At 38.6% G+C, this 20,247-nt stretch overlaps 3 protein-coding genes across 3 annotated transcripts; all 3 read right to left on the bottom strand.

The window, feature by feature from the left end:
* Positions 1-356: 356 nt before the first annotated feature.
* On the bottom strand, positions 357-6,670 carry LOC140932781 (probable serine incorporator). Its single transcript, XM_073382293.1, has 5 exons — positions 6,289-6,670; positions 5,217-5,409; positions 2,656-2,852; positions 1,722-1,940; positions 357-1,057 (listed from the first exon to the last, which is right to left on the bottom strand). The coding sequence occupies exons 1-5, from the start codon at positions 6,668-6,670 to the stop codon at positions 372-374; spliced, it is 1,677 nt and encodes a 558-aa protein (XP_073238394.1). The 3' UTR covers positions 357-371.
* Positions 6,671-8,079: 1,409 nt separating this feature from the next.
* LOC140935257 (probable serine incorporator) lies at positions 8,080-11,722 on the bottom strand. The gene has a single exon (XM_073384804.1). It carries the CDS (start codon positions 10,863-10,865, stop codon positions 8,775-8,777), a length of 2,091 nt encoding a protein of 696 aa, XP_073240905.1. The 5' UTR covers positions 10,866-11,722; the 3' UTR covers positions 8,080-8,774.
* A 525-nt stretch (positions 11,723-12,247) lies between these two features.
* Positions 12,248-20,241, bottom strand: LOC140935249 (uncharacterized). The gene is made up of 7 exons (XM_073384791.1): positions 19,458-20,241; positions 18,166-18,187; positions 17,027-17,087; positions 15,977-16,109; positions 15,076-15,156; positions 13,581-13,781; positions 12,248-13,415 (listed from the first exon to the last, which is right to left on the bottom strand). The coding sequence occupies exons 1-7, from the start codon at positions 19,734-19,736 to the stop codon at positions 13,182-13,184; spliced, it is 1,011 nt and encodes a 336-aa protein (XP_073240892.1). The 5' UTR covers positions 19,737-20,241; the 3' UTR covers positions 12,248-13,181.
* Between the last annotated feature and the right edge of the window lie 6 nt (positions 20,242-20,247).

The following is a 20,247-nucleotide window of genomic DNA, read 5'->3' as shown; positions in this document are numbered from 1 at the left end:
AAAAGTTAACTGGAATGTCCTGTTTCTTTTGAAATATAATTAGCTTTTGACACGTCCCTTTGTAGATGTTACCTAATCAAAGAAACAGTTCACTCCTTGATTTTATGGCTGCATTAGCGGGATCTTTGTGTGGTGAAACTTTGAACTGTCAAGTCGCTTCTTACTCGTTCTTGTAAGTTGGTGATTTTCTGTCTTTCTAACCGCCAGGTTCACTATAATGGAGACAATGCTTTTTTATATAAATCTCGATGTACATGAAGTTTTCCATAAAGAAACGGTAATGTGGGTGGAACATCAACTTTTTATTATTATTAACATTTCATATTATTATTGTTATTATTATTATTTTTAAAAAATATCTCATTCACGCATCATATATTGAGTCCTTGAAGCTCAGCGACTTTATGCTGCAACTTGGCTATTTTCTCTTGTAATCTTAATACTTTTCCTTGAAGTCTTAAAACCTCTTTGTCTGCTTCAGATAGAGGCTTTTTTGAAGTTTTTATAGCTTGCTCAGTTTGTTTTCTGCTAGTTTCCTTTTCTTTGTCCACGTTATTCCTTATCTCCGTTTTTTTATCATTTTTAACCTCTAAGTCGTCTTGTGAAGGTTCCTTTTCCTGGCTTACTGCCAGATGAGGTTTTTTCTCAATGTTAGCCCCTTTTTGAGAATCCTTTAAACTCTGCTCTTGATTTGAACATGCGCTGACCTCGTGGCATTCAGCCTTGTTGATGTCGACATTATTCTGAAACATCGGTCGAAGAACTGGTGCGAGCAGAGACCAAATATAGAGACACGAGCATGCGCTACTTGATCCCATTTTTATCCAAACCGCTGGCCACGACCTTTCAAGCTTCGTAATGTTGGAGTCCTGCGTAGGACTGTACCAGTTTGTTAACGTCATCATAATGTGAAAGGAGGCAAGGAACATGATGAAATGGAACAAAGAATAGTTGTATGCTACTTCGTTCTCCGTTTCTTCAGCAGATTCCACATCGCTGGATTGTAAAGCAGATGTATTTGCGTTAATGCCATTTTGGATGCGAATACGCCATCTGTCTATATGAATTCAGTAACATAAGGGATTTTATAAAAGGTTTTTTTTATTCATGTATTAATTTTTGAATTTAATATTCTAGATGTAATTTATTTTCTTTCTTTTTTTACTCTTTATCTTTCATGTGTTACAGCCCTAGAGAATCCAAGATGATTATTTTAAACTCGACGTTTAGTTTTTGCTAATCTGAATAGTTTTTTGCTTGATCTAATTAACTTATTTTATTCTTGTAAACTTTCTTAATTTGGCAAATAAAATGGTTGTTGTAGTTGTTGTTGTTGTTGTTGTTGTTGTTTACAGCAAGGAGCCCAAAAGTGTGACCGCTTCTGATTTATTCACATTCTTTGGTACAGATTTAATCCAATCAGAAGCCAGCTGGAAACTGTCCTCGACCTCTGATTGGCTAACGTCTTCATGAAAGAATGTGAATTAATTAAAGGAGGTCACACTTTTAGAACATGTAATATAAGCTAGGCTGCTGTCTCTTAGCAGTCAGTTGATTGAATTATCCGACCAGAATACTATAGAAGCTGTCGTCAGAACAGAAGCAGCCAAACGAACCAAAGTTTTACTGAGTTCTTTTTTTCGAGTTCTTTACCGGGTGTTGAGCCCGACTGTATATGACAAAATAAATCAATCGATAATCAATCAAGGCAGAAAACTTACTTAGCTTTGAAGCACTCATTGCTGTACTGACGCTGGCGTAGATGAGCGTGACAAAAACGAACACTCCGCTGACAATTGTCTGCAGACTCAAGCCAGTGTTTTGATCGTAACCGGAAATAACATAGCCGGGTGGATTACACAAGTCATCTGGCTCGTGTGAAAGTGCAGACCACGTCAGATATGTCGTGTATGATATTACCACTGCAGCTTGGAACAAACCTAAAGAACAAGACACACATTCAGGAAAGGCAAACAGCCAATTTAACTTTTCCCGACTCTTCCGCAAGCCCCGAATGATTATAGTGTCTCAAAGGCTGCACGGAGTCATGGATTCTATTTCGTCGGGACTTTGTCACATGCTGGTGAAATGCGAAAACGCAGTTCATAATGGTGTCATATATAATGCTAATAAAACCCTTTTCGTAGCACATCACTAACTTTTCAGTATTTCACGAATTGCAAGTGTCGATGCTCTTGGGAATAAATGCATAGTAATGGGAACGGTATCGATGGGGCCAACATGATGACACTCAACAATTACATTTTTGGCTCTGTAACATCTTTTTTCCAGGAATTGGATAGTCTGTCGTTGTACAACGTGGAAGGTTATTGATAGTCCGCTACACAACCGTTTTTAGTGTCGTCACGCAACGCTTGTGGAGAGGAGCATTGCGTGACGACACTAAAAACGGCTGTGTAGCAGACTAGGTTATTGACTGTCACATGCTGGAAAATTAGCAGTTAACCCAGAACCCAAAAACCTGCGTTTTTTTCATCTTACACTGATACCCACGTGTATAAATGGATGTTAAAACCATACTTACACATATAACAGCTAGTTTTATAAGGCATAGTCATTGCCTTTGTTTGTCGCCTCTTTGCTGTGGGTCACAGGCTGTTTGTCCGCCTGCCTTTTTAATCATATGTCACTTACCTGTACCTGACTGTGCTTCCTGCACCTTGGGAAGAACGCTGACCACAGTTACCGCGACAGACTGGCACAGGCTGAACGAGACGAAAAATAGATTCGTTTTACAATCAGCGGAACGGACGAAAAATTTGTAGAATAATATCACAGCCACCATGGAGACGATAAACATCAAACCAGTACACGACAAAAACGTTAAGTACCTGAAAATAAATCGCGCTTTATTAGTATGTCGAAGATAGAATGTAATTTTGTTATAACCGAAGAAATAGTAAACGGTCTGTCTGGGAAAATTGCCACTAATTACGTGCAGGTCATGGAAAACTGTAAAAGTCATGGAATTTACGAATTTCATTTTCCAAGTCCAGAAAGTCATAGAATTAAATAGTCGGTTGTTGTGAAAAGTTAAAGTTTTGTTTGGTAGATTAGTTACTGCAGATGACAAGGCAAGGACAAAGTAAGACATAGAGAAGTAATTAAACAGCGCGAACGGCATGCATTTTAGTGTGAACTGTTTGAGGTCAAGAAATACCCTAAAACTAGTGTTCTCATTCGAACTTATTCCACTAAATCTAACCTGAATTTACAGCCAAATTTTCCTGGCGAACGGCCCCCTCAGGCAGGGTTCGCGCTCTCTGCCTAGTAATCAGGATGACAAGTGGAAAAGTTCAACATAAGCCAAATTTTCCAAGGTCTCAAAAACGAAGGCAATAAAATAAAAAACGACACTCATAAACGGGAAAAGCGACAAACACATCAAAAGAAAACCGAACTTTGAAATTGACTCATAGCAGCCATAACTAATTCACAAACTAACCGACACGTACAGTACTGAAAATAAACTACGCCTTACGCAAGTTCGAGCATTATTAAAAATTACAGGACTAAACTAGCTTGCAACGGAAAGGCATGCTAACAAAAACAAAGTTCCACTCACAATTGCAGTGATTCTTCAAAAAAGTTCTCCACCAAGTATGTTGAAGGCTTGTGAAGCTCGCGTGGCTTTTTAACGAGAGGACCAAGACTCTGTTCGTTCTCTTTAAGATGGCAGTTTATTCTTCAACAGCTACTGACTACAACTCTACTACTCTACTAGCTTACACAGCGAATTAAATAACTAAATTGTAGACTTATTTTGAGTTGGCTGACCGGAAGAGTTTCTATTGAATACCTTATCGCCTATATCGCAACAGCTTTACTATAGTAAGATAAGCCTACACAGCCGCAACCGACAAGTACCAAAGAACCAGTTAAATGATAACAGTGAAACTGCCCAGACGGACAAAACATACAAAACAGGAACTCGACTGTGGGTAAAACTCAAGGTCAGAAACTAAGTTTAACAAACACTTCAAATGGATAACACTAGACAAAAATTCAGGAACTAACCATGTAGGGAAATACATTGAATCTCTAAGTTTCTAAGTCTATAAAAGTCTATAAACTGTTTATCACGAAGCTAGCAACATCTTAAAAATATCAACACTGAAAAACAAAACTAAGGCAACTACCTCATAACATTCCTCCAAGATAGCCTTGTCTTCCAAGTATGCGTTCTCCGCTACGTTCAAGTTTAAATGGCATTTCTACCAACCGTCCTGTATGCTACTTCAGGATGATTTATGCTGTTAATTCTCAACGTTTTCAAGTGATTCTCTAGTCAAGTCCTTCGCAAGAACACTGCCATCAATTTATTTAGCTCACGTTTTCAAGTCTCAAGATTCAAGGACAATGTATTGAACACTGAACTATTGACATTGAACTGTTGACATTGTTTTAAATAATATTGTGTAGTGTGGTAGTTTTGTTTTGATATTTAACACTAGTTATTTCCCATTTATATCTATTACGTCCTTTTGCATCGAGGACGATGCTCTTTCTAAGGGGGGCTCAGGAATGTTGTGAAGTATATTGAAACTTATTTTTAGACAGATCTATCGTATTTTTAAGTTTAGTTTTTGTTTCATTAAGTCTTGTTTTTGTCCACGTACTGTTTTCCTCTTTTGATCTTTTGTTTTTACTTGTACTTGAAGTTATGCTTAATGTTACAGGTGGTCGTGTTTTTGGTGTTAGAGCTGACCTTCGTTATTTGGTTCTTATCAGTTGCGGCTGTGCGTAGGCTAATCTATTCCCTGACAATAGCAAACCTGTTGCAATGTTAGCGATAAGGTATACAATAGAAACTCTTCCGGTCAGCTAACCCAAACATGTCCAGCTTTGGCTATTAAAACCGCTACTATACTTGACTTAGGGGCAGAAGTAGAGGAGAAGTAGGAGAAGTAGAGAAAAGTAGAGTAGAAGTAGAGTAAGCAGAAGTTGTAAGAAGAATAAAGGCCAAGATGTAAATCAGATTCCTGGTACCTCGTCGTGTAGCAAGCGAGTTGCTCGAACACACCCCACACTAGGAAAGTTTTCCAAAGTAACAGCTAAACCTAAAGTCACCAGGAAAAAGTCATGGAATTTGAAGAGCTTAAAAGAGTACAATCCTTGAATTTTGAAACGACGAAGTAACTTCCCTAATCTCTCTGTGCTGGAAAATAGAATTGGGAACAAAACTTTTTACCCACCAGCATTTTGAAAGGCACTTGCTTGAGGCATTTTCCATCTTCTCGACCCAGGTCTCGCTCCAGGTATGAGACATGTCGACCAGCAAAACGAGTTGTATAAGAATAAAGAGAAAACCTCCCACCAGCCCACAGTACATCCAAATGCGATTAAAGGAGACAGACGGGGGTATAAGCAACGAACTTACAATTAGAGCTGAAATAGAAACAAATTGTATAGTAGTATGTTATAAAATAACTGAAATAGTGCGCGCGTTCTGATTGGTTAAAAACCCATGGTTTATCGTGCCGGTAAACTCATAGAAAACCGAAACAACTCCGTTTTACTTAAAGTTATTTTATAAAAGCAATAGACCACACTTTCTACGGGTTACCGGCGTGATAACCCACTTGGGATGTTGGGAGAAGACTCGAAAAGCTTGTCAATCACTCGCCTTCGGCTCGTGATTTACCAGCTTTTCTCGTGTTCTCCCAACATACCGCGTGGGTTATCACGCCTGTAAACCCATAGAGAGTGTGGTCTATTGCTTAATTATTTTTTGTGTCGCATTGCATTAGTATTCAGGCGAGAGGTGCGCCAAAATATCATTTTACGTGTTGTTTGTTTGGCCTTCCAGACTAAACACACTAGAGTATGTTTTTCAGAAAACTGGAATGCTAAGTACGATAATTTGATTTGATAATTAATAAATTGAAATAACTAATTATGCTGCCTTATAATCATGTTGCTCATCTAAGTGAGTGTAATCATCAGCAAGACTTGTCATTGTTAAAACTATCCTGGCTTACTCAAGACTACTATCACCCGGACGATCATGAACCTACTTAAAAGACTTGTCTCCGGGTTTTAATCCATTTCAAAAACGTTTAGTAGGTTAATTTTCTTAGCGATTTTACGCGATTAGAGCGCTTGAGTCGATTCGTACATGCCAATAACAATTATTATGTCGTGCTAATGTGATGAAAAATAAAGAAGGCATGAACCGAAGTGAAAACCAATGCTCCTGCACATTACAATAAGATGATTCTCTTAAGCATGCAATAATGAAGTCATGCGCAGTTGTTCAATACTAACCTATTAATAGCAACAATTTGATGTAACAGAATTCATTATGGATCCGTGCGCGAATGTCTCCGAGGCTTTTAACGCCAACTAAAACGCAGGAGAAAACAAGATAAAACATGGCCATCCCAAAACACACTCGATACACTGCCGTGTATCCAACCAAACTTTCACAGGTTTTTGAATCCACGATCTCGTTGCAGAAATGTGGAATAGCGTATATCTTTTGTCTTGTTTGCGGGGCTGACAGCACAAAGCATAGGAGCGTGACAAGTAAAAGGAATGTAACGTAGGTTGTGCGCGTGATTGTAGCGCTCCTGATTTTACCACAAATGCCGCACAAACAGGAAATTTCTCCGTCGGATTTAGCTCCATTTTCAGAATCGTCGCTCATGTCAGTAAACTTTTTTTTTCCTTTTTTATCGCAGTGGAACGTAGAGAAGATGTTTGTAGTTGATGTGTTTGTAGTTCTGGTGGTACCATTTAAGTGATGTCACGTCACTTGGTAAATTAGTTCAGTTGTGAAATAAAAAATCAAGGATCATATTTCTCAAGCGAAATATGAAATTTGCTATGTAAATATGGCGGTTAAATTATATGGTGATGCCATAGAGGAAAAGTAGAAAACTCTATCGTCGTGATCAATATAAAGCTCAATAAAATGAGAAACAAAATGATAAATGGTTTTTCAATTGTCGTTTTTCGTACTAAAAAATATAACGATAACTTTCGAAACGTTTTTATCGATCGATATCGTGACTACCTAATCAACAGTCATCTCTTTGCGCAAAGTGCTTTATTGAGAAACGATTGAACAATTAGCAGCACCGATGGCCTTACACGATCTCTCGACCCAGTTCACTTGGCTAATTTTATTGTTGATAGTAGGTCATAGTACTTTTATACTTGATTACTGAGCATTACGCAAGTTTATCAAACCTAGTTCTCAAGAGTTAGCGTTTTGTTCCGAAAATACATACCACTTATTACCCGAGAGTGAGGTCATTACAGAGAAATCTCAGACCGAGGCGTTGATGAATTGACCGAGCTGGCCGAGGTCTGAGATTTCCCTGTAATGACCGAACAGACGAGGTTAACAAGTTATTTATTATAATAAATGGCTTTTTTAGCGCTGTTCTTCCTCCTCTGGATAATAAAACTCGCTGTGGCTCTCTTCGTCGCTTTTACTAAAAGAGTTACTAATATTTTTGTTTCAGTTATTGAAAAGATATGTTTTATAAATTTATATTTTGTCGGGATTTTTTGGATTTTTCGCCCTCGCTCTCGTAGCTGTTACTCACATCTCAAAAGTGCCGTCGCGCCGAGAAAATTTTCATAATGCCCGTTCTGCTTTACAAAAAATCTTGCTCGCTTAGCAGCCAATCAGAGCGCGTACTATTGTAGCCATATAATAACTGCCGATATTAAAATCCCGTTAAATGTGTGGACAGAAGAATCCGATATTCTTCTTCGTCCAAAGGGAAAGTTTGCGTGGTCTAATGACAAGAAACCGAAATTTAATCGTAGTCAAGTGAACTCGAAATCTGGGGGGTACAGATGTTTTTTATTGGGGACTGTCAGTTTTCGTTTTGCCTTATTAACTTTTGGAAGAAAATGACTTCATGTCTATACATTGTTGCTACCGGCGTGAGGAAGGGACGAAATACGTCGACCAGTTGATAAATTGTGAAAAATTGATCTGGATTATATCGAGTGCAATCTATTAACTAATTACAATACCTTAGAAAGATCTTTTGATTCAACAAAATATCCGGGACGCAGTTGAGTTAAGCCAAAGTTTCCACTTTATTTATTTTTTGGTACATAGCCTGAGCGAATGCATAGTTTTGAATATATTAACATTATTTTGATACAAATCTTTATAAAAACGTTCGTTGTTTACAATACAAAAGTATAAAGTTAGTTACAAATGATAACAATATTTAGAGCAACAAGAAAATGCCGGCGATGCCAAAGAAGTGCCGGGTTTTCTCTTCAACCTTCGCCTTCTCTCTAAAACTTGGATGTTCAATGAAAGCTCTTAGAGCGGTTTCCAACTCATGACACGTCATTTTGTCGGATTCCATTTTGAAAATTAAATCAAATTACCGGCTGTTTGAGATTTGACTGGCGCATTCAGCGTTAGTTAACAATGAAATAAGCCAGTTTTTGGCTTTATATGCGACATCCAGTTGAATACCACTCTAATAAACTGCAATTATGTGTATAGCGACATAAGACACATGAAATGGCGACAAAGGACCTGAATATGGGGTGAAACTGCAAAAGCGACGAGAACAATCTGTGAGCTTTAGGCTGTATGTTGAGTAACTACTGGACTTACGTTGATGCGAATAACAGCCTCTATACATATGAGTTTGCTGACAAATTAAAGCTAGTGAGTAGTGGCGCTGTTTGATTTTTGTTCTTTTTATGAAAGACACTGAACCAACGGTTTTCCCCCGTAACACCTATATTTTATTTTGCTAAATGTGTTGTTATCCTCGCTTTGTTCTCGATTCTGGTCTCGTAAAAGCATCTTCGCCCGTTTCTTGTATTGATAAAATCTTATGCTGTATTCTGACGATTTTCGCTTGAAATCTGAGAATTCTCTCTTGTAGTCTAAGAATTTCTTTGGAGACTTCAGGTTCTTTTACACTGTTATTTACCTCGCTTTCTTGTGTTATTTTTTCAAATGGATGATCGATCTGTATTCTTACTTGTTGTGAAAGCCCGAGTTGTTTCACATATTCTTCCGAACTCCCGTCTAAAGAATGACAACCCTTACTATTACGAATGTCAATTTTAGGCGAAGGCGAACATGTATCGCTTGCCGAAGTCGGTGTTTCTTCAATCTTATCCTTTAATCTTTCAACCGGTTTCCTGCAGATTGGAACATCGTGCTGGCCAGTTTCTCTCTTTTTTTTATAATCATCGCTGATATTTTCAGCATCAGTTCTGTTTTGATCTAATGCCTTTGCTGCAGGCTCGGTAGTGTGTGTTTCAGTATTTTCTTGTTTTCGAGAATTTGTTGTCGTTTCTGGTGAACTACTCTTCCTCGCTTTGGTCTCATTCTTAACACTTTGTCTACATTTAGTCCTGTGAACTCTAGTTTCAGCCTTTTTCAAAATCTTTCTAGCTTTTTCAAAATCTTCCTTTAACTGCGCCGCGCTAGTTCGTCTTGCACTTGGATGCCTCATGGGTTCTATATCGAGTCCTAAATAATGACCCCATGTACTTCGTATTAACGGTGCTACAAGTGTCCATATATACACTAGACAGCAAATATAACTTGAAGCCATTTGTACCCAGACTGCCGCCCAGTTCTTTATCATTTTCTTAAAATCAACATTCTCGTCTGGGCTATGCCAATTAGTCATTACCATCATTACATGTAACGAAGCAAGAAAAAGTACAAAATGAAAAAATGAGTAGCTATATGCGACGTCTTCGCTTGCCAGCTCGTCTGTCTCCTTACCGTCTTCTTTAGGTGCCTTGTCCTCTTTGCGGCGTTTATAGTTTATTTGAGCGCTTTTTCGCAAATACTCAGGATTATCAGATAATGACAGCCCTAGTTTCCCAAGCTGCGACGTGCTTGGGCGGACGGTACACGCAAATGCCAGCAATGCAAACATTAAAAGTGTACCAAATATAGCTTCACCGTTTACACCAGAAACTTTATCGTATTCTAGTATAACCGCGCCCAGCGGGTTACACTTTGAGTCTGGCTGAGACGAAAGAGTATTCCATGTAAGATACATGGTGTATATCGTAATAACTGAAGATTGTAGGAGGCCTGCTCCCGTTGTTTCTTGCTGGACTCTTGGAAGTACGGAGATGATAGTGGCTAATGCACAGTGACCAACATTAAAACTTATGTAAAATGTGTTAGCTTTACACTGTGATATGTCGTCTGGGTTTGTGAAAAACAGAAAGAACATAACGGCAGCTGTGATGGAAATTGAATACACTAAAGCTGTAGAAAACGCCAGCGAGAAGTACCAACACTTCGTGTCGAGCGTATCCATTTTCTCCGCCCACGAAACACTCCATGAATGTCCAAAGTCGATCACCAGAATCACTTGAATCAATATAAACATAAATCCGCCTGTCAAACCAATGTACATCCATATCTTAGCGAAAAGCCCAGGGTTTGGAAGGTAAAATACAACACCCATTATTAAAACCAGAAGTGATAGCTTGATGTACCAGAATCCGTTGTGAAGTCTTGCTCGAAACTGTTTTGTTGAATGTACATTGTACGTTAGTAGTGAAAAGAGCAGAAAGAACGCAGACATCGCGAAGGAAACTCGGTAAACGGCTCCATATCCCACCAGATTATCACAAACCCGTTTGGGCGCAAGTTTTGTGCACAGTAACGGTATCTTATCAAGATTTGTCCGCATGTTTGGAGTAAGCATAACGAGACAAAGAATTGAACTCATTAGTAAAAACACGGTAAAGAAAAGCCTCGATCGTGTGCCGCCAAACTTTTTCTTGCAAAATAAGCTGAACGCAGCTGAGCCTGCGCAACAAGCAACCTCACTCGCGACTTCCGCTAAGCCCAGAGTCTGCAGAGCTGCTCCCATAGAAACCCATAAAGAATTGTGGGATAGGTTGAACAATAAACAAGCGAATACTTAAAACCATTCAGCTTTTCCTGGCCTTGCAAATAGTCTTTTTCAAGCCTTGTTTAAAAGAAATACTAGATCAACAATCTTTTAACTTTTTAGCAGGAAAGAATCTTGAACATTGACAAATTCTGCTGTCCTCTGTATAAAACGTTCCCGCCCGTTTGTTTGCTGTTGATTCAATTAGACAACAATAAGTCTAATTTTCTTCCAAATGAGCACAGTTGTGACCGTCAAAACTTTCGTCAAAATAAGGTTAGAAGAAAGCGTGTACAGTTTGCCGGCTTTTACAAGCAAGTGCTCTCGCGGTGCAGCCAGTTAATATGGCGAATCCGTTGTATATTTGAACAATCCATCAACGAAGAGTCTTGTTTCTCGAAGCCATTTTTCCATGAACATATACCTGGTAAAGTACATAAGTGTCACGTAAAGCAACTAGTGTTTCAAGTTCAATTGTCGCTCTGTCGGTGGGCTGCAGATATCTACTCCAAAATGCTCTGAGGTATGGAAACGCCTCGAGAGTGCGTAGTCACCAAGTAGCTTAAATCCACGGTTAAATTAGCGTGAAATTAAGCAAAATAAAGTAAAACAAAACCAGCGCAAGTTCTCCAAAGGGCGCACTTCTTGAAACCAAGCAATCTTATTTTCTCTTTTCCTAAGGCTCCTGCAAAAATCTTTAAAATCCAGCGACACCATCCACAGAAAATCTTTTCGCTTTACCGAGAGCAACTCCCTGCATGTTGTGTTTTGTTATTTTTAGTTGTGACTCTGTTGAAGCGAAATTACGCCACCCGTTAGCAGGTACGAGAATCAATAAACTCAACCGCAGTGAGCCTGCGATATAAGCTATATCCTGCAGGTGTAGGTGTTCTTTGGGGATGCATTATCATTACAGTTCGCACACGCGGGATTTTCAAGACTAAACAAAGGGGGCGGAAAGTTATTCCACCCCTCCCCAATTCCAACTCTTCCCAGTTTCCACTTTTCTCTGGTTCAAAAATGACCACTGCTCAGGTGGGAATTAATGACCGCTTCTTCCCCGAAAAATGCGGTTGCTTTGCAAGCGATACTACTGAAATCACTGAAATGTCAGCCCTAATCAAACAAACGATCGAATATCCCGTTTTATTCGTTTTATGTCTCCCGTGAGTTGTAAAAGGTTCTCCTTACAACGAGGAGAAACCGAACGAAAGAACACCACCATAGTTGTCTAAAGCTGTTGTACTGAAATGCTTTATGATCTCCATCTATATCTCAGCCAATCTTACATGGATTTTCTATGTTTGGCTCACTTTGGCTTGCTTCGGGATAAGGCTTACTTTATTTCTTTTGAGTTTTCTGTTTCAAATAAGCCTATGACTACAATCCGTGATGCTTCATATGACATGGTTCTGTGCATGTCATGATTAAGCAGGTTTAACGGCAATCAATAAAAAGGTTTTGTCAATTAGATTACTTGATAATTTATTTATCTCGCGTTTAAACATCTACAAAGTTTGGTGGCAGTATGCATTCTCTACCCGCGGCAGTTCTCTCACGAGAGAACAGACCAGTTTGGTAGACTGTAGACTGCCGTCCGCTTTATTAAAAATAGTTTCAAACTGATTTGGCTCTTTTTTTACTACAGCATTGTGTTATTGGACCTAACTATTCTTTCCTCTAATTAACTAAAATTTCTCTTATCCTCGCAGGTACTGGCTATTTGAAGTAAGATAGCCGATAAAGACAACGCTTAGTGACGCTCAAATTAACCCTTTACCAGTTGTAAGCCTCAATATCCACATAAAAAATTTTCCAGATTTCCTTGGAGGTCAATTAATTAATACAGTTTTCTTTTTCATGTATTGATATTCGTAAGACAAATCTAAACGATATATAAACTCTGTAACTAACAAGTAACACTAGTATCTTAATGCTGGTTAGAGTAAACATCACATTTATCACGAAAGCGCACACAATAGACCATCAATATTCCATCTACAGTATGACCCAAAAACAAAGGTTATACCTTTAACGGGGACAAATTCAATCGACATTTATCGTGGGCCGTCCTTACTTAAATCACAACATATCGGCCGATAGTCGGTCGAGACTAACTGTTCCTTTGTGGTGAATTACAATTATCTCAAGCTGCTTGTTTCAAGGATTTTTTTAAACGAATGCCCTACAAAAAAACTGCAAGTTAATCTTTTGAAGTGGTCTTCTACGTGTTATCCTGGTTTGCACTTGCTCTCTTTCTCATAAAATATAACCTTAGTAATGCCCAAATGAATTCTACTTTATAAAGATATAGCAAAACGCTTTTATCGATGTTCCCTTGCCATGGGCATCAACAGCCTCGTTTCCACAACTGTTATTGGTGTCCATTCCTCCAGCGTCTCCACCGGTTCCAAACCCTATCCTGGACACCACCGTCTGGTTACAATCTGTTTGCTCGGAGACTATTCCTATTCGGGCTCTTGGCCCATTTCTACAACCGCTGTGAACATTATACCCCTTTTTTGTACCCTGAGATGAAAAAAGAAGAATGCCATCTATTTAAAATTTCATTAAAAAGTACAAACGTTTATATAGGGTTACGTAGTATGCTTCTGTTTGAAATGATGTACAAAAATATTTGGCAGATAAGTTAGCCTGGATTTGTTCCTGCATTTCGTTTTTCAGTAAACTTACCTGTAAGTAAGATCCGGTTAATAAAGATTTCCATTTCGAGGGACCAATACTGACTGGGCTTAATCGTGATTCTAAAAAGACAGACGTCGGGGTTACTCCTTGCGAGTTTAACTTAAGCCATTTTGTATCACCGTTTACTTGCATTCCCACACAGAAGCCCTCTGTTAAGGTGATAGAATTGAAGACATCGAGTTTTGTTTCCTATGGGAAGAAAAAGCAAGTAACGCAATTTAAGTCGTTTATAGCCTCTTCTCTTTTTATGAGCTGTGTTATGAAATCAGAGTTCGAACAGGATGTCCTACTACTCACTGTAGTTACTAGGATATATATCAAGAGCCTGAGAAGAAGAGCTCGTTCTCCCCTGACTTCATCTCTAAAACTAGTTTTGTATAACAAGCTGCTAAGGCCTATAAGCCAATCGTCGAACTTTAATTTCATGAGACGAACTAAACTCTAATTTGGGTCGACCTAAATTAATCATCTGTTGGGTCAGACGTCGAACTTTGGACGCGTCGAACCAATCAACTAAATCAGATCAAAGAGTAAATTGAATTTAATAAATTCTCTTCCAAACTAGGCTAAATATACATTTTCATGCCCACAAATTTTTAATTTATTGAGTTTAGTTCGTCGCAAGTGAAGATCGACGTTTGTCCCGAAGACGATGTTTAGACGTTCTATCCGCTTCAGACGCAAACTTACCTTTAGGTCGACCTAAATTACAGTTTAGTTCGTCTCATGAAAAGTTCGACGTTTGGCCTAGTCCTAAGTAAGTCGTAATTGTTAGCAATCATTCAATATTTTTCGATACCAATTGTTTAATTACGCCTGGACTAAAGAAACTAACCAAAAAATACGTCCCTTGACGACAGTGAGCTAAAGCGAGAAACTATAAAAAAGAGTATTAATGAACTTCTTTCTTGGAATTTACAATTTCAACTTTCATCTGCAAATCGTAAGGAAATATCTCTTCAAAGATTGAACTCTTTTTTTTGGGCTCAATCTTTTCGGTTTTTTTTTTCTAATGTTAAGTTCAGTTATTAATCGAACGAGTTAGTGTTAAGAATCGCACACTTAATGCTTTTCTTGTCATCATACACCATTAATCTCTTTTCTTAGGTTCAAGTATACAAATATGACACTACATCTACAGCTGCTCATAGATTTGCAACCTTATATCAAGTCCTAAGAGTATTAATCGACTTCACCGTAAACCTCTCTGTGCCCTCCTCCTTGCCCGGCTTTCCCAGCCTACTTGTGGGCAAGTCGAGCTGGAAAAGCGATTCGGCATCTTCAAGATTGTCCCTTTTTTCACAAGCCTTTGTATTTTGAGGTCTTCTTCACTACTTATTATTTATTCATTGTTATAATGATTGCTTTTTTCCGCCTCATCTGAATGGTTGCCAATCAACGTATTTTTGAAAGCGCACATTTAACCTAATCCCACGTCGCCTGCGAGCAGGCTCTCTGGGGGTTCCTTTTAATTTGATATTACCGATTTAGTGAGATCTTTTCCCTGATTTTCATTGTAGGAATCTGTCGTTTTCCACAGTGAGGAGTCGTATCTGAAGGTTGTCTGTGAAGCAACAAGTTTGTGTTAGTTAATTCTGGTTTCCAATACATCGGTATGACTGTTGGAAAAAAAATACGGTCGATGTAGGGATTATATGGAACCAGGAATGCCAGTCGTGGCAATCCCAATGATGGCCACGATAAGTCCAATCGTTCAAGAGTTGTTTCCATATGAATCGCTGCGACATCTTTGTTTAGTTATTCTATTTTTGCGATCGTAACGATTGTAACAAAACAAAAATTGTATAAACTAGAACGTGTCTAGTAAATGTTGCACCCTGACTCATGAACTAATTGCGTCAATGTAATGGGAAGGTGTCCCAGTTTAAGAAAGACCGTAAGGGCCTCATAGCGGACCTAAGAAAATGTCGTAATCTACCCATCCGAGAAATTTTTGCAATCACGTGACCGTACGCCCGACCGACCGACCGTCCGTCCGCACCACAGGCATACCAATGTAAATAATTCAATCAACAGGTAGGCAACCCAAATGCAACTCAAGGTTAGATATTGACCCTCTCTTCAATAGGCCATTTGCACGATGACATCATTTTACTACTACGACCAGAATCCTTCAGGGTTTTGCTTTCTTGTGCAAATTAGGACTTTTGTTATTCAAACCTCCCTGGGATTACAAAATTTAAATATGACAAGAAAAACGAAAAGGATTCTGGCAGTAGTAGTAAAATGACGCCATCGTGCAAATGACCTATTCTCAAGTAAAAGAGATTGTCTCATTTTAGCCTTATGTTTGTGCTGTTAGATGTGTTAATGGTGGAATAGGGGAGCCCAATGGACTCTGGGAACGCGTCATCTTCATGTACCTTGTGTCCATCTATCTTCATAGCTAGTGTCCAGCCTCCCTCTCCACACTCGACTGTTTTTTCCATTCGGCAATACACAGGAATAGTACTATAGTTGGTTACTTTAATATAGTAGGTGCCGCTGGAAACATTCCTGTGTCGGGAAATGTTAAAGAAAACTAAACAATGGTAATGAGAAAAATAACGTGACTTATTCCAACAAGCAGCCAGCTACAGACTACCTGAAGCTGAAATATATACTCTCCTTCAGGATCAAGAACGAGGTAATGAACCATATTAATTATGGGTAGTCAGTTAATCGAGTTAATCTTGTATGACTTTTTCTCAGGGTGATACCCCCGTTAATCTCGTACTTAAAATGCGAGAAAAGCTGGAAAAACAAGGGTAGTGTAGAAGCTGCTCGTAAGGTCTCTCCTAATTGGTCGCAGGAAACAATGACATGTCATTCTTCCAATTGTTTTAGTATCATTTGGGGCAGGGCAAGGGTGAGGAATAACAAAACAATATATTGCAAGCCTAATTAGACTCCATCCAGGTAGATAGGTCTTTAAACCTCGTCTCCAAATAACCATTTCCTTGATCGCCTCGATACTATGCTCCTATGTAGAGATTTCTGTACTCTCCAGGCGATTGCGATCGTCCGAATCATCCTGAAACGTATCAGGGATGTTTCCACGAGATCGTCCCGATCTCCCGAATGGAGACGATTCGGGCGTGACCATCCGGCCTAAAAGAAGGAGACTATGGAGACTTAAGCCATTGTAGCCCTTTTTCCTTTCAATTAACCTGCGATCAAGGTTTCTCTATTATTATCATTATTTGGACACAAAGACATATTAGTAAAGAGATCAGATTTAGGGAGGGCTTAATCACAGCCTACTCAGTTCAATTGGCATTATAAGAATTTCCCTGAAACGACTAGGTTTAGTACATAAACAACCGCTTTTTATTAGGTGCCGAGTGACTGCGTACGAGGCAATCAACATCAGTTGTTGATGAAGATCGTCTTTTCATCTAGATCTATGGCTTCCATCATCGATTCGTCATTACCTTCTTGTAGAAAATATTTCTTTGCAGGATTCCGCGGGATTGCTTGCATCATCTCCTAACTCTTCAAAAGAAGGGAAAATAATGATCCTCTCGACATTAATAACATACTATATGAAATTTATGTGTTTGCCATGCTTTCCAGTAGCTTAGATCTAGTTCCCCAAAATCTTATCACGTTTTGATTTTAAAACCTTTTTGGACGTGAAGTGAGGGCATGATGTCAGACGCAACGCTCATATTGATAATTTGACGGAATACAATTTTAGGAGTTAGTTTCTACCGAGTACGCACATTGAGAGTCTAAGGAATTGGCGTTGACTACCAATTCTGATGTTAGTTGAAGAAGACGAAGGAGAGAGATTTCGGAAATACTTTACAAAGTAAATGTTCTGTATTTGCTCTCTCCAGGCACTTCTATATATTCAGCAGAATATCGTAAGTCCACTAGTATGACATTAAGCCCCATCCTCAAAAGCCTTCAAATGGCGCAGACTGGAGAAGAAAAATAATTGCCAACGTTTTAGAAGCTGCAATCTTGGAGATCTCCAAATCATGAATGGGAAAACGGCTTGTTTTGGCCTTCTTCGTGAGGCTTTAGCTTGATTTCGTTTGTTTTCCCATTTTATTCTGTCCAAGCTTCACCCTGCAGCGATCACGGCCTCCATTTGTCTTCTTGAATGAGGAAGAGAAAAGAAGCTCTACTTGAATCGAGTGGCCGCAGCTCAATTTCTGGACTAGTCAATCTTGTTTTCTCTCGTCAAACAGGATTATTCGAGTGCAAGCATTCGTGCATTAATAAACCGACGGTCATAGCCGAGCCCACTGTACCAAGCGCACGGCTTTTAAACATATCCCAACAACATGCAGCGCATGCTCAATAAAGACTTACTCGATCTCGAGTACACAAAAAATCGAGCAAGCGAAAGAAGCGTTCTGCTGACGGGATGTCCAAGATTGAACTGAGGCCAAAAACAGGGGCCACTTAATGATCAAAAGTTAGAAATCAAATTGTTTTGAGGACCTTTTGGTTCTTTTACGACAATATCCCCTTGTTCTAATACTCAGTATTCAGCAGGAGGAAACTAATTATCCGTCGAACTTATGTAATAGTCAAGATGATATTTGACAATCATATTTACCTGGTTTCGGCCCTGGTGTAGGCTGAAAGGGGAAAATGAGAAAGTAATTATCTCTTTAATCTTGACAATGCGAAAATCATCTCTATAATTTCTTACTTCCTGTAATATTCTTTAGTTTTATCAATTTATCAACAGACCATTTTGTATTAAAGGCTTGTTACTAAATGTAAGAGACGACAAAAGAGAATGTACCAGATTTCGATGACAACAAAATCGATAAAAAAAATTCTTCTTCTTTTCAGCTTGAAAGATTCTTGTTATTCTTCGTTTTTCTTACGCGGGTTTCCAAGGAAACCAACAAAATTGTTTTTAATATCGCTGCTGAATAAACATTTTTCAAACCTTCATAAAATTTCCTTTTAAAAGTAAATATTTACACTGGTTTTTGTTAGTCACAGGTACTGCTAACCTAGCCAGATTGTCCACTCGTAACAATTGCTAAATTCTGGAAATATTCCGCAAATTCAAAACGGATTTTACGAAACTGACTTGACATTCTCTTATCCGCATTTATAAGTCGTATGAGCCAGTTTTTTTGTGTGTTATAAAACTATGATATAATGCGACATGACTTTTTTCGCATTCATAAAATAAGCATTATTTGGCGAATTGTAGTTGCTGCCGGTAGCTTTTAAACGGCGAACTTACTGGGTGTAAGAATTTGCTGTTCTAGTCTTGTTTCATTTCTTTTGGCGCAGCTTACATTCAAGGTGTGAAAATTACGTTTATTGCATATTTCATGTCTTAATAGTTAAAAGCCAAAAATATAAATATATAATTGAGACATTCATTCGGATTTATACAACAGAATTATTTTGAGGTTATAACAATATGTCAGTAGAATCACAACTGGCTATTACTGGACATTTTTGGAAAAACAACGTTGAAGGTTTTTTTTCCTTGAAGCAGATCGTAGTAACATCCAATGCAAAATTTGACTTTTTTGTCAAATGAAGCTGAGTGGAGTTATTAACCATTTCAATTATTTTGTCAGAAGAGGAATGTATAGGCTCGATTAACCTAAGTAAAACACGCTCGATCTTACTATTGGCTATTGTGAGATTCAATGCAGCTGCATCCTGTATTTCGTTACAATTCAGACGAAGGCACTAACATTGCATTTATAAGAACTTGTTTGTTTTTTATTCTCTGTGTTAGAACCCGCTGGGAATTATTTGTTTCTGTTAGGGTCGGTTGTTGTTAGTCTAAGGTGAAGATTCAACTTGGCTTCCATTACGTTACATGAACTACGTAAAAACTATTTCCACTGAGAACTGTTTTATAACACTAACCCTTATCTGGTGAAATATCCATCCTCTTGAGCAAACCGTCCCCTTGCTCTCACATTGATCTTTTACCCCATTAGAGTTTATCTCACAAGTCTTGTTTTCTTTGAAGTAGTTGTACGAGATACATCTTGGCTCATTGTTGCAAGCTTGAAGGCATCCCAACCAATCCTTATTGAATATTGTTACCAATACGTGACCTGGTAGGTATCGTTCGTTGAACGTCGACAAATCACAGAGAGCAATGGTAAGGAAAAAAGGGTGGAAAAGTGCTGCAAAATACATTTAAAACTGCTCTGCGTTATCCGAAACAACACTGCATTTTAACGTGCACTATCTTAACGGCGTATTAAATTTTGAAAACAAAACCACTCTACGCGCTCTTTTTCTATGCTGGACGCGTTGTATTTTCTCGTCTTTTCATTGTAGAATGAATATGGAGTCCTATTGTTTTGTCTTTGCCCTTTTTTGTGCAGATTAAATTACACATTGGAAAATACCGCATCATGGGTAAAAGTGACAAATACACTTAAAATTGGGAATTTCCGACAGACCTGACGTAACAAAAGGGGCCATACGCTCTTGACATAAATCAATATACATTATTATACTTTCCATGTTGTTTTGGCAGGCCGCGTCCAATTCTGATTGATACTTAATTTGATATTACAGGCGCAAGAGGAAAATTGGGACCTGTGTAAATATTGTAACCAGAAAACACCTTGTAACGAATTTATCGACCGAAACGGTGGCCATTTGTTTAATTAAAGTGTAAAAAAGGGCAGGAAAGATTTGA

The sequence above is a fragment of the Porites lutea genome, chromosome 4, assembly GCF_958299795.1.
Source record: "Porites lutea chromosome 4, jaPorLute2.1, whole genome shotgun sequence".
NCBI classification, from domain to species: domain Eukaryota; kingdom Metazoa; phylum Cnidaria; class Anthozoa; order Scleractinia; family Poritidae; genus Porites; species Porites lutea.
The sequence above is the reverse complement of the archived record's forward strand: the minus strand, read 5'-3'. Positions and strand labels throughout refer to the sequence as shown.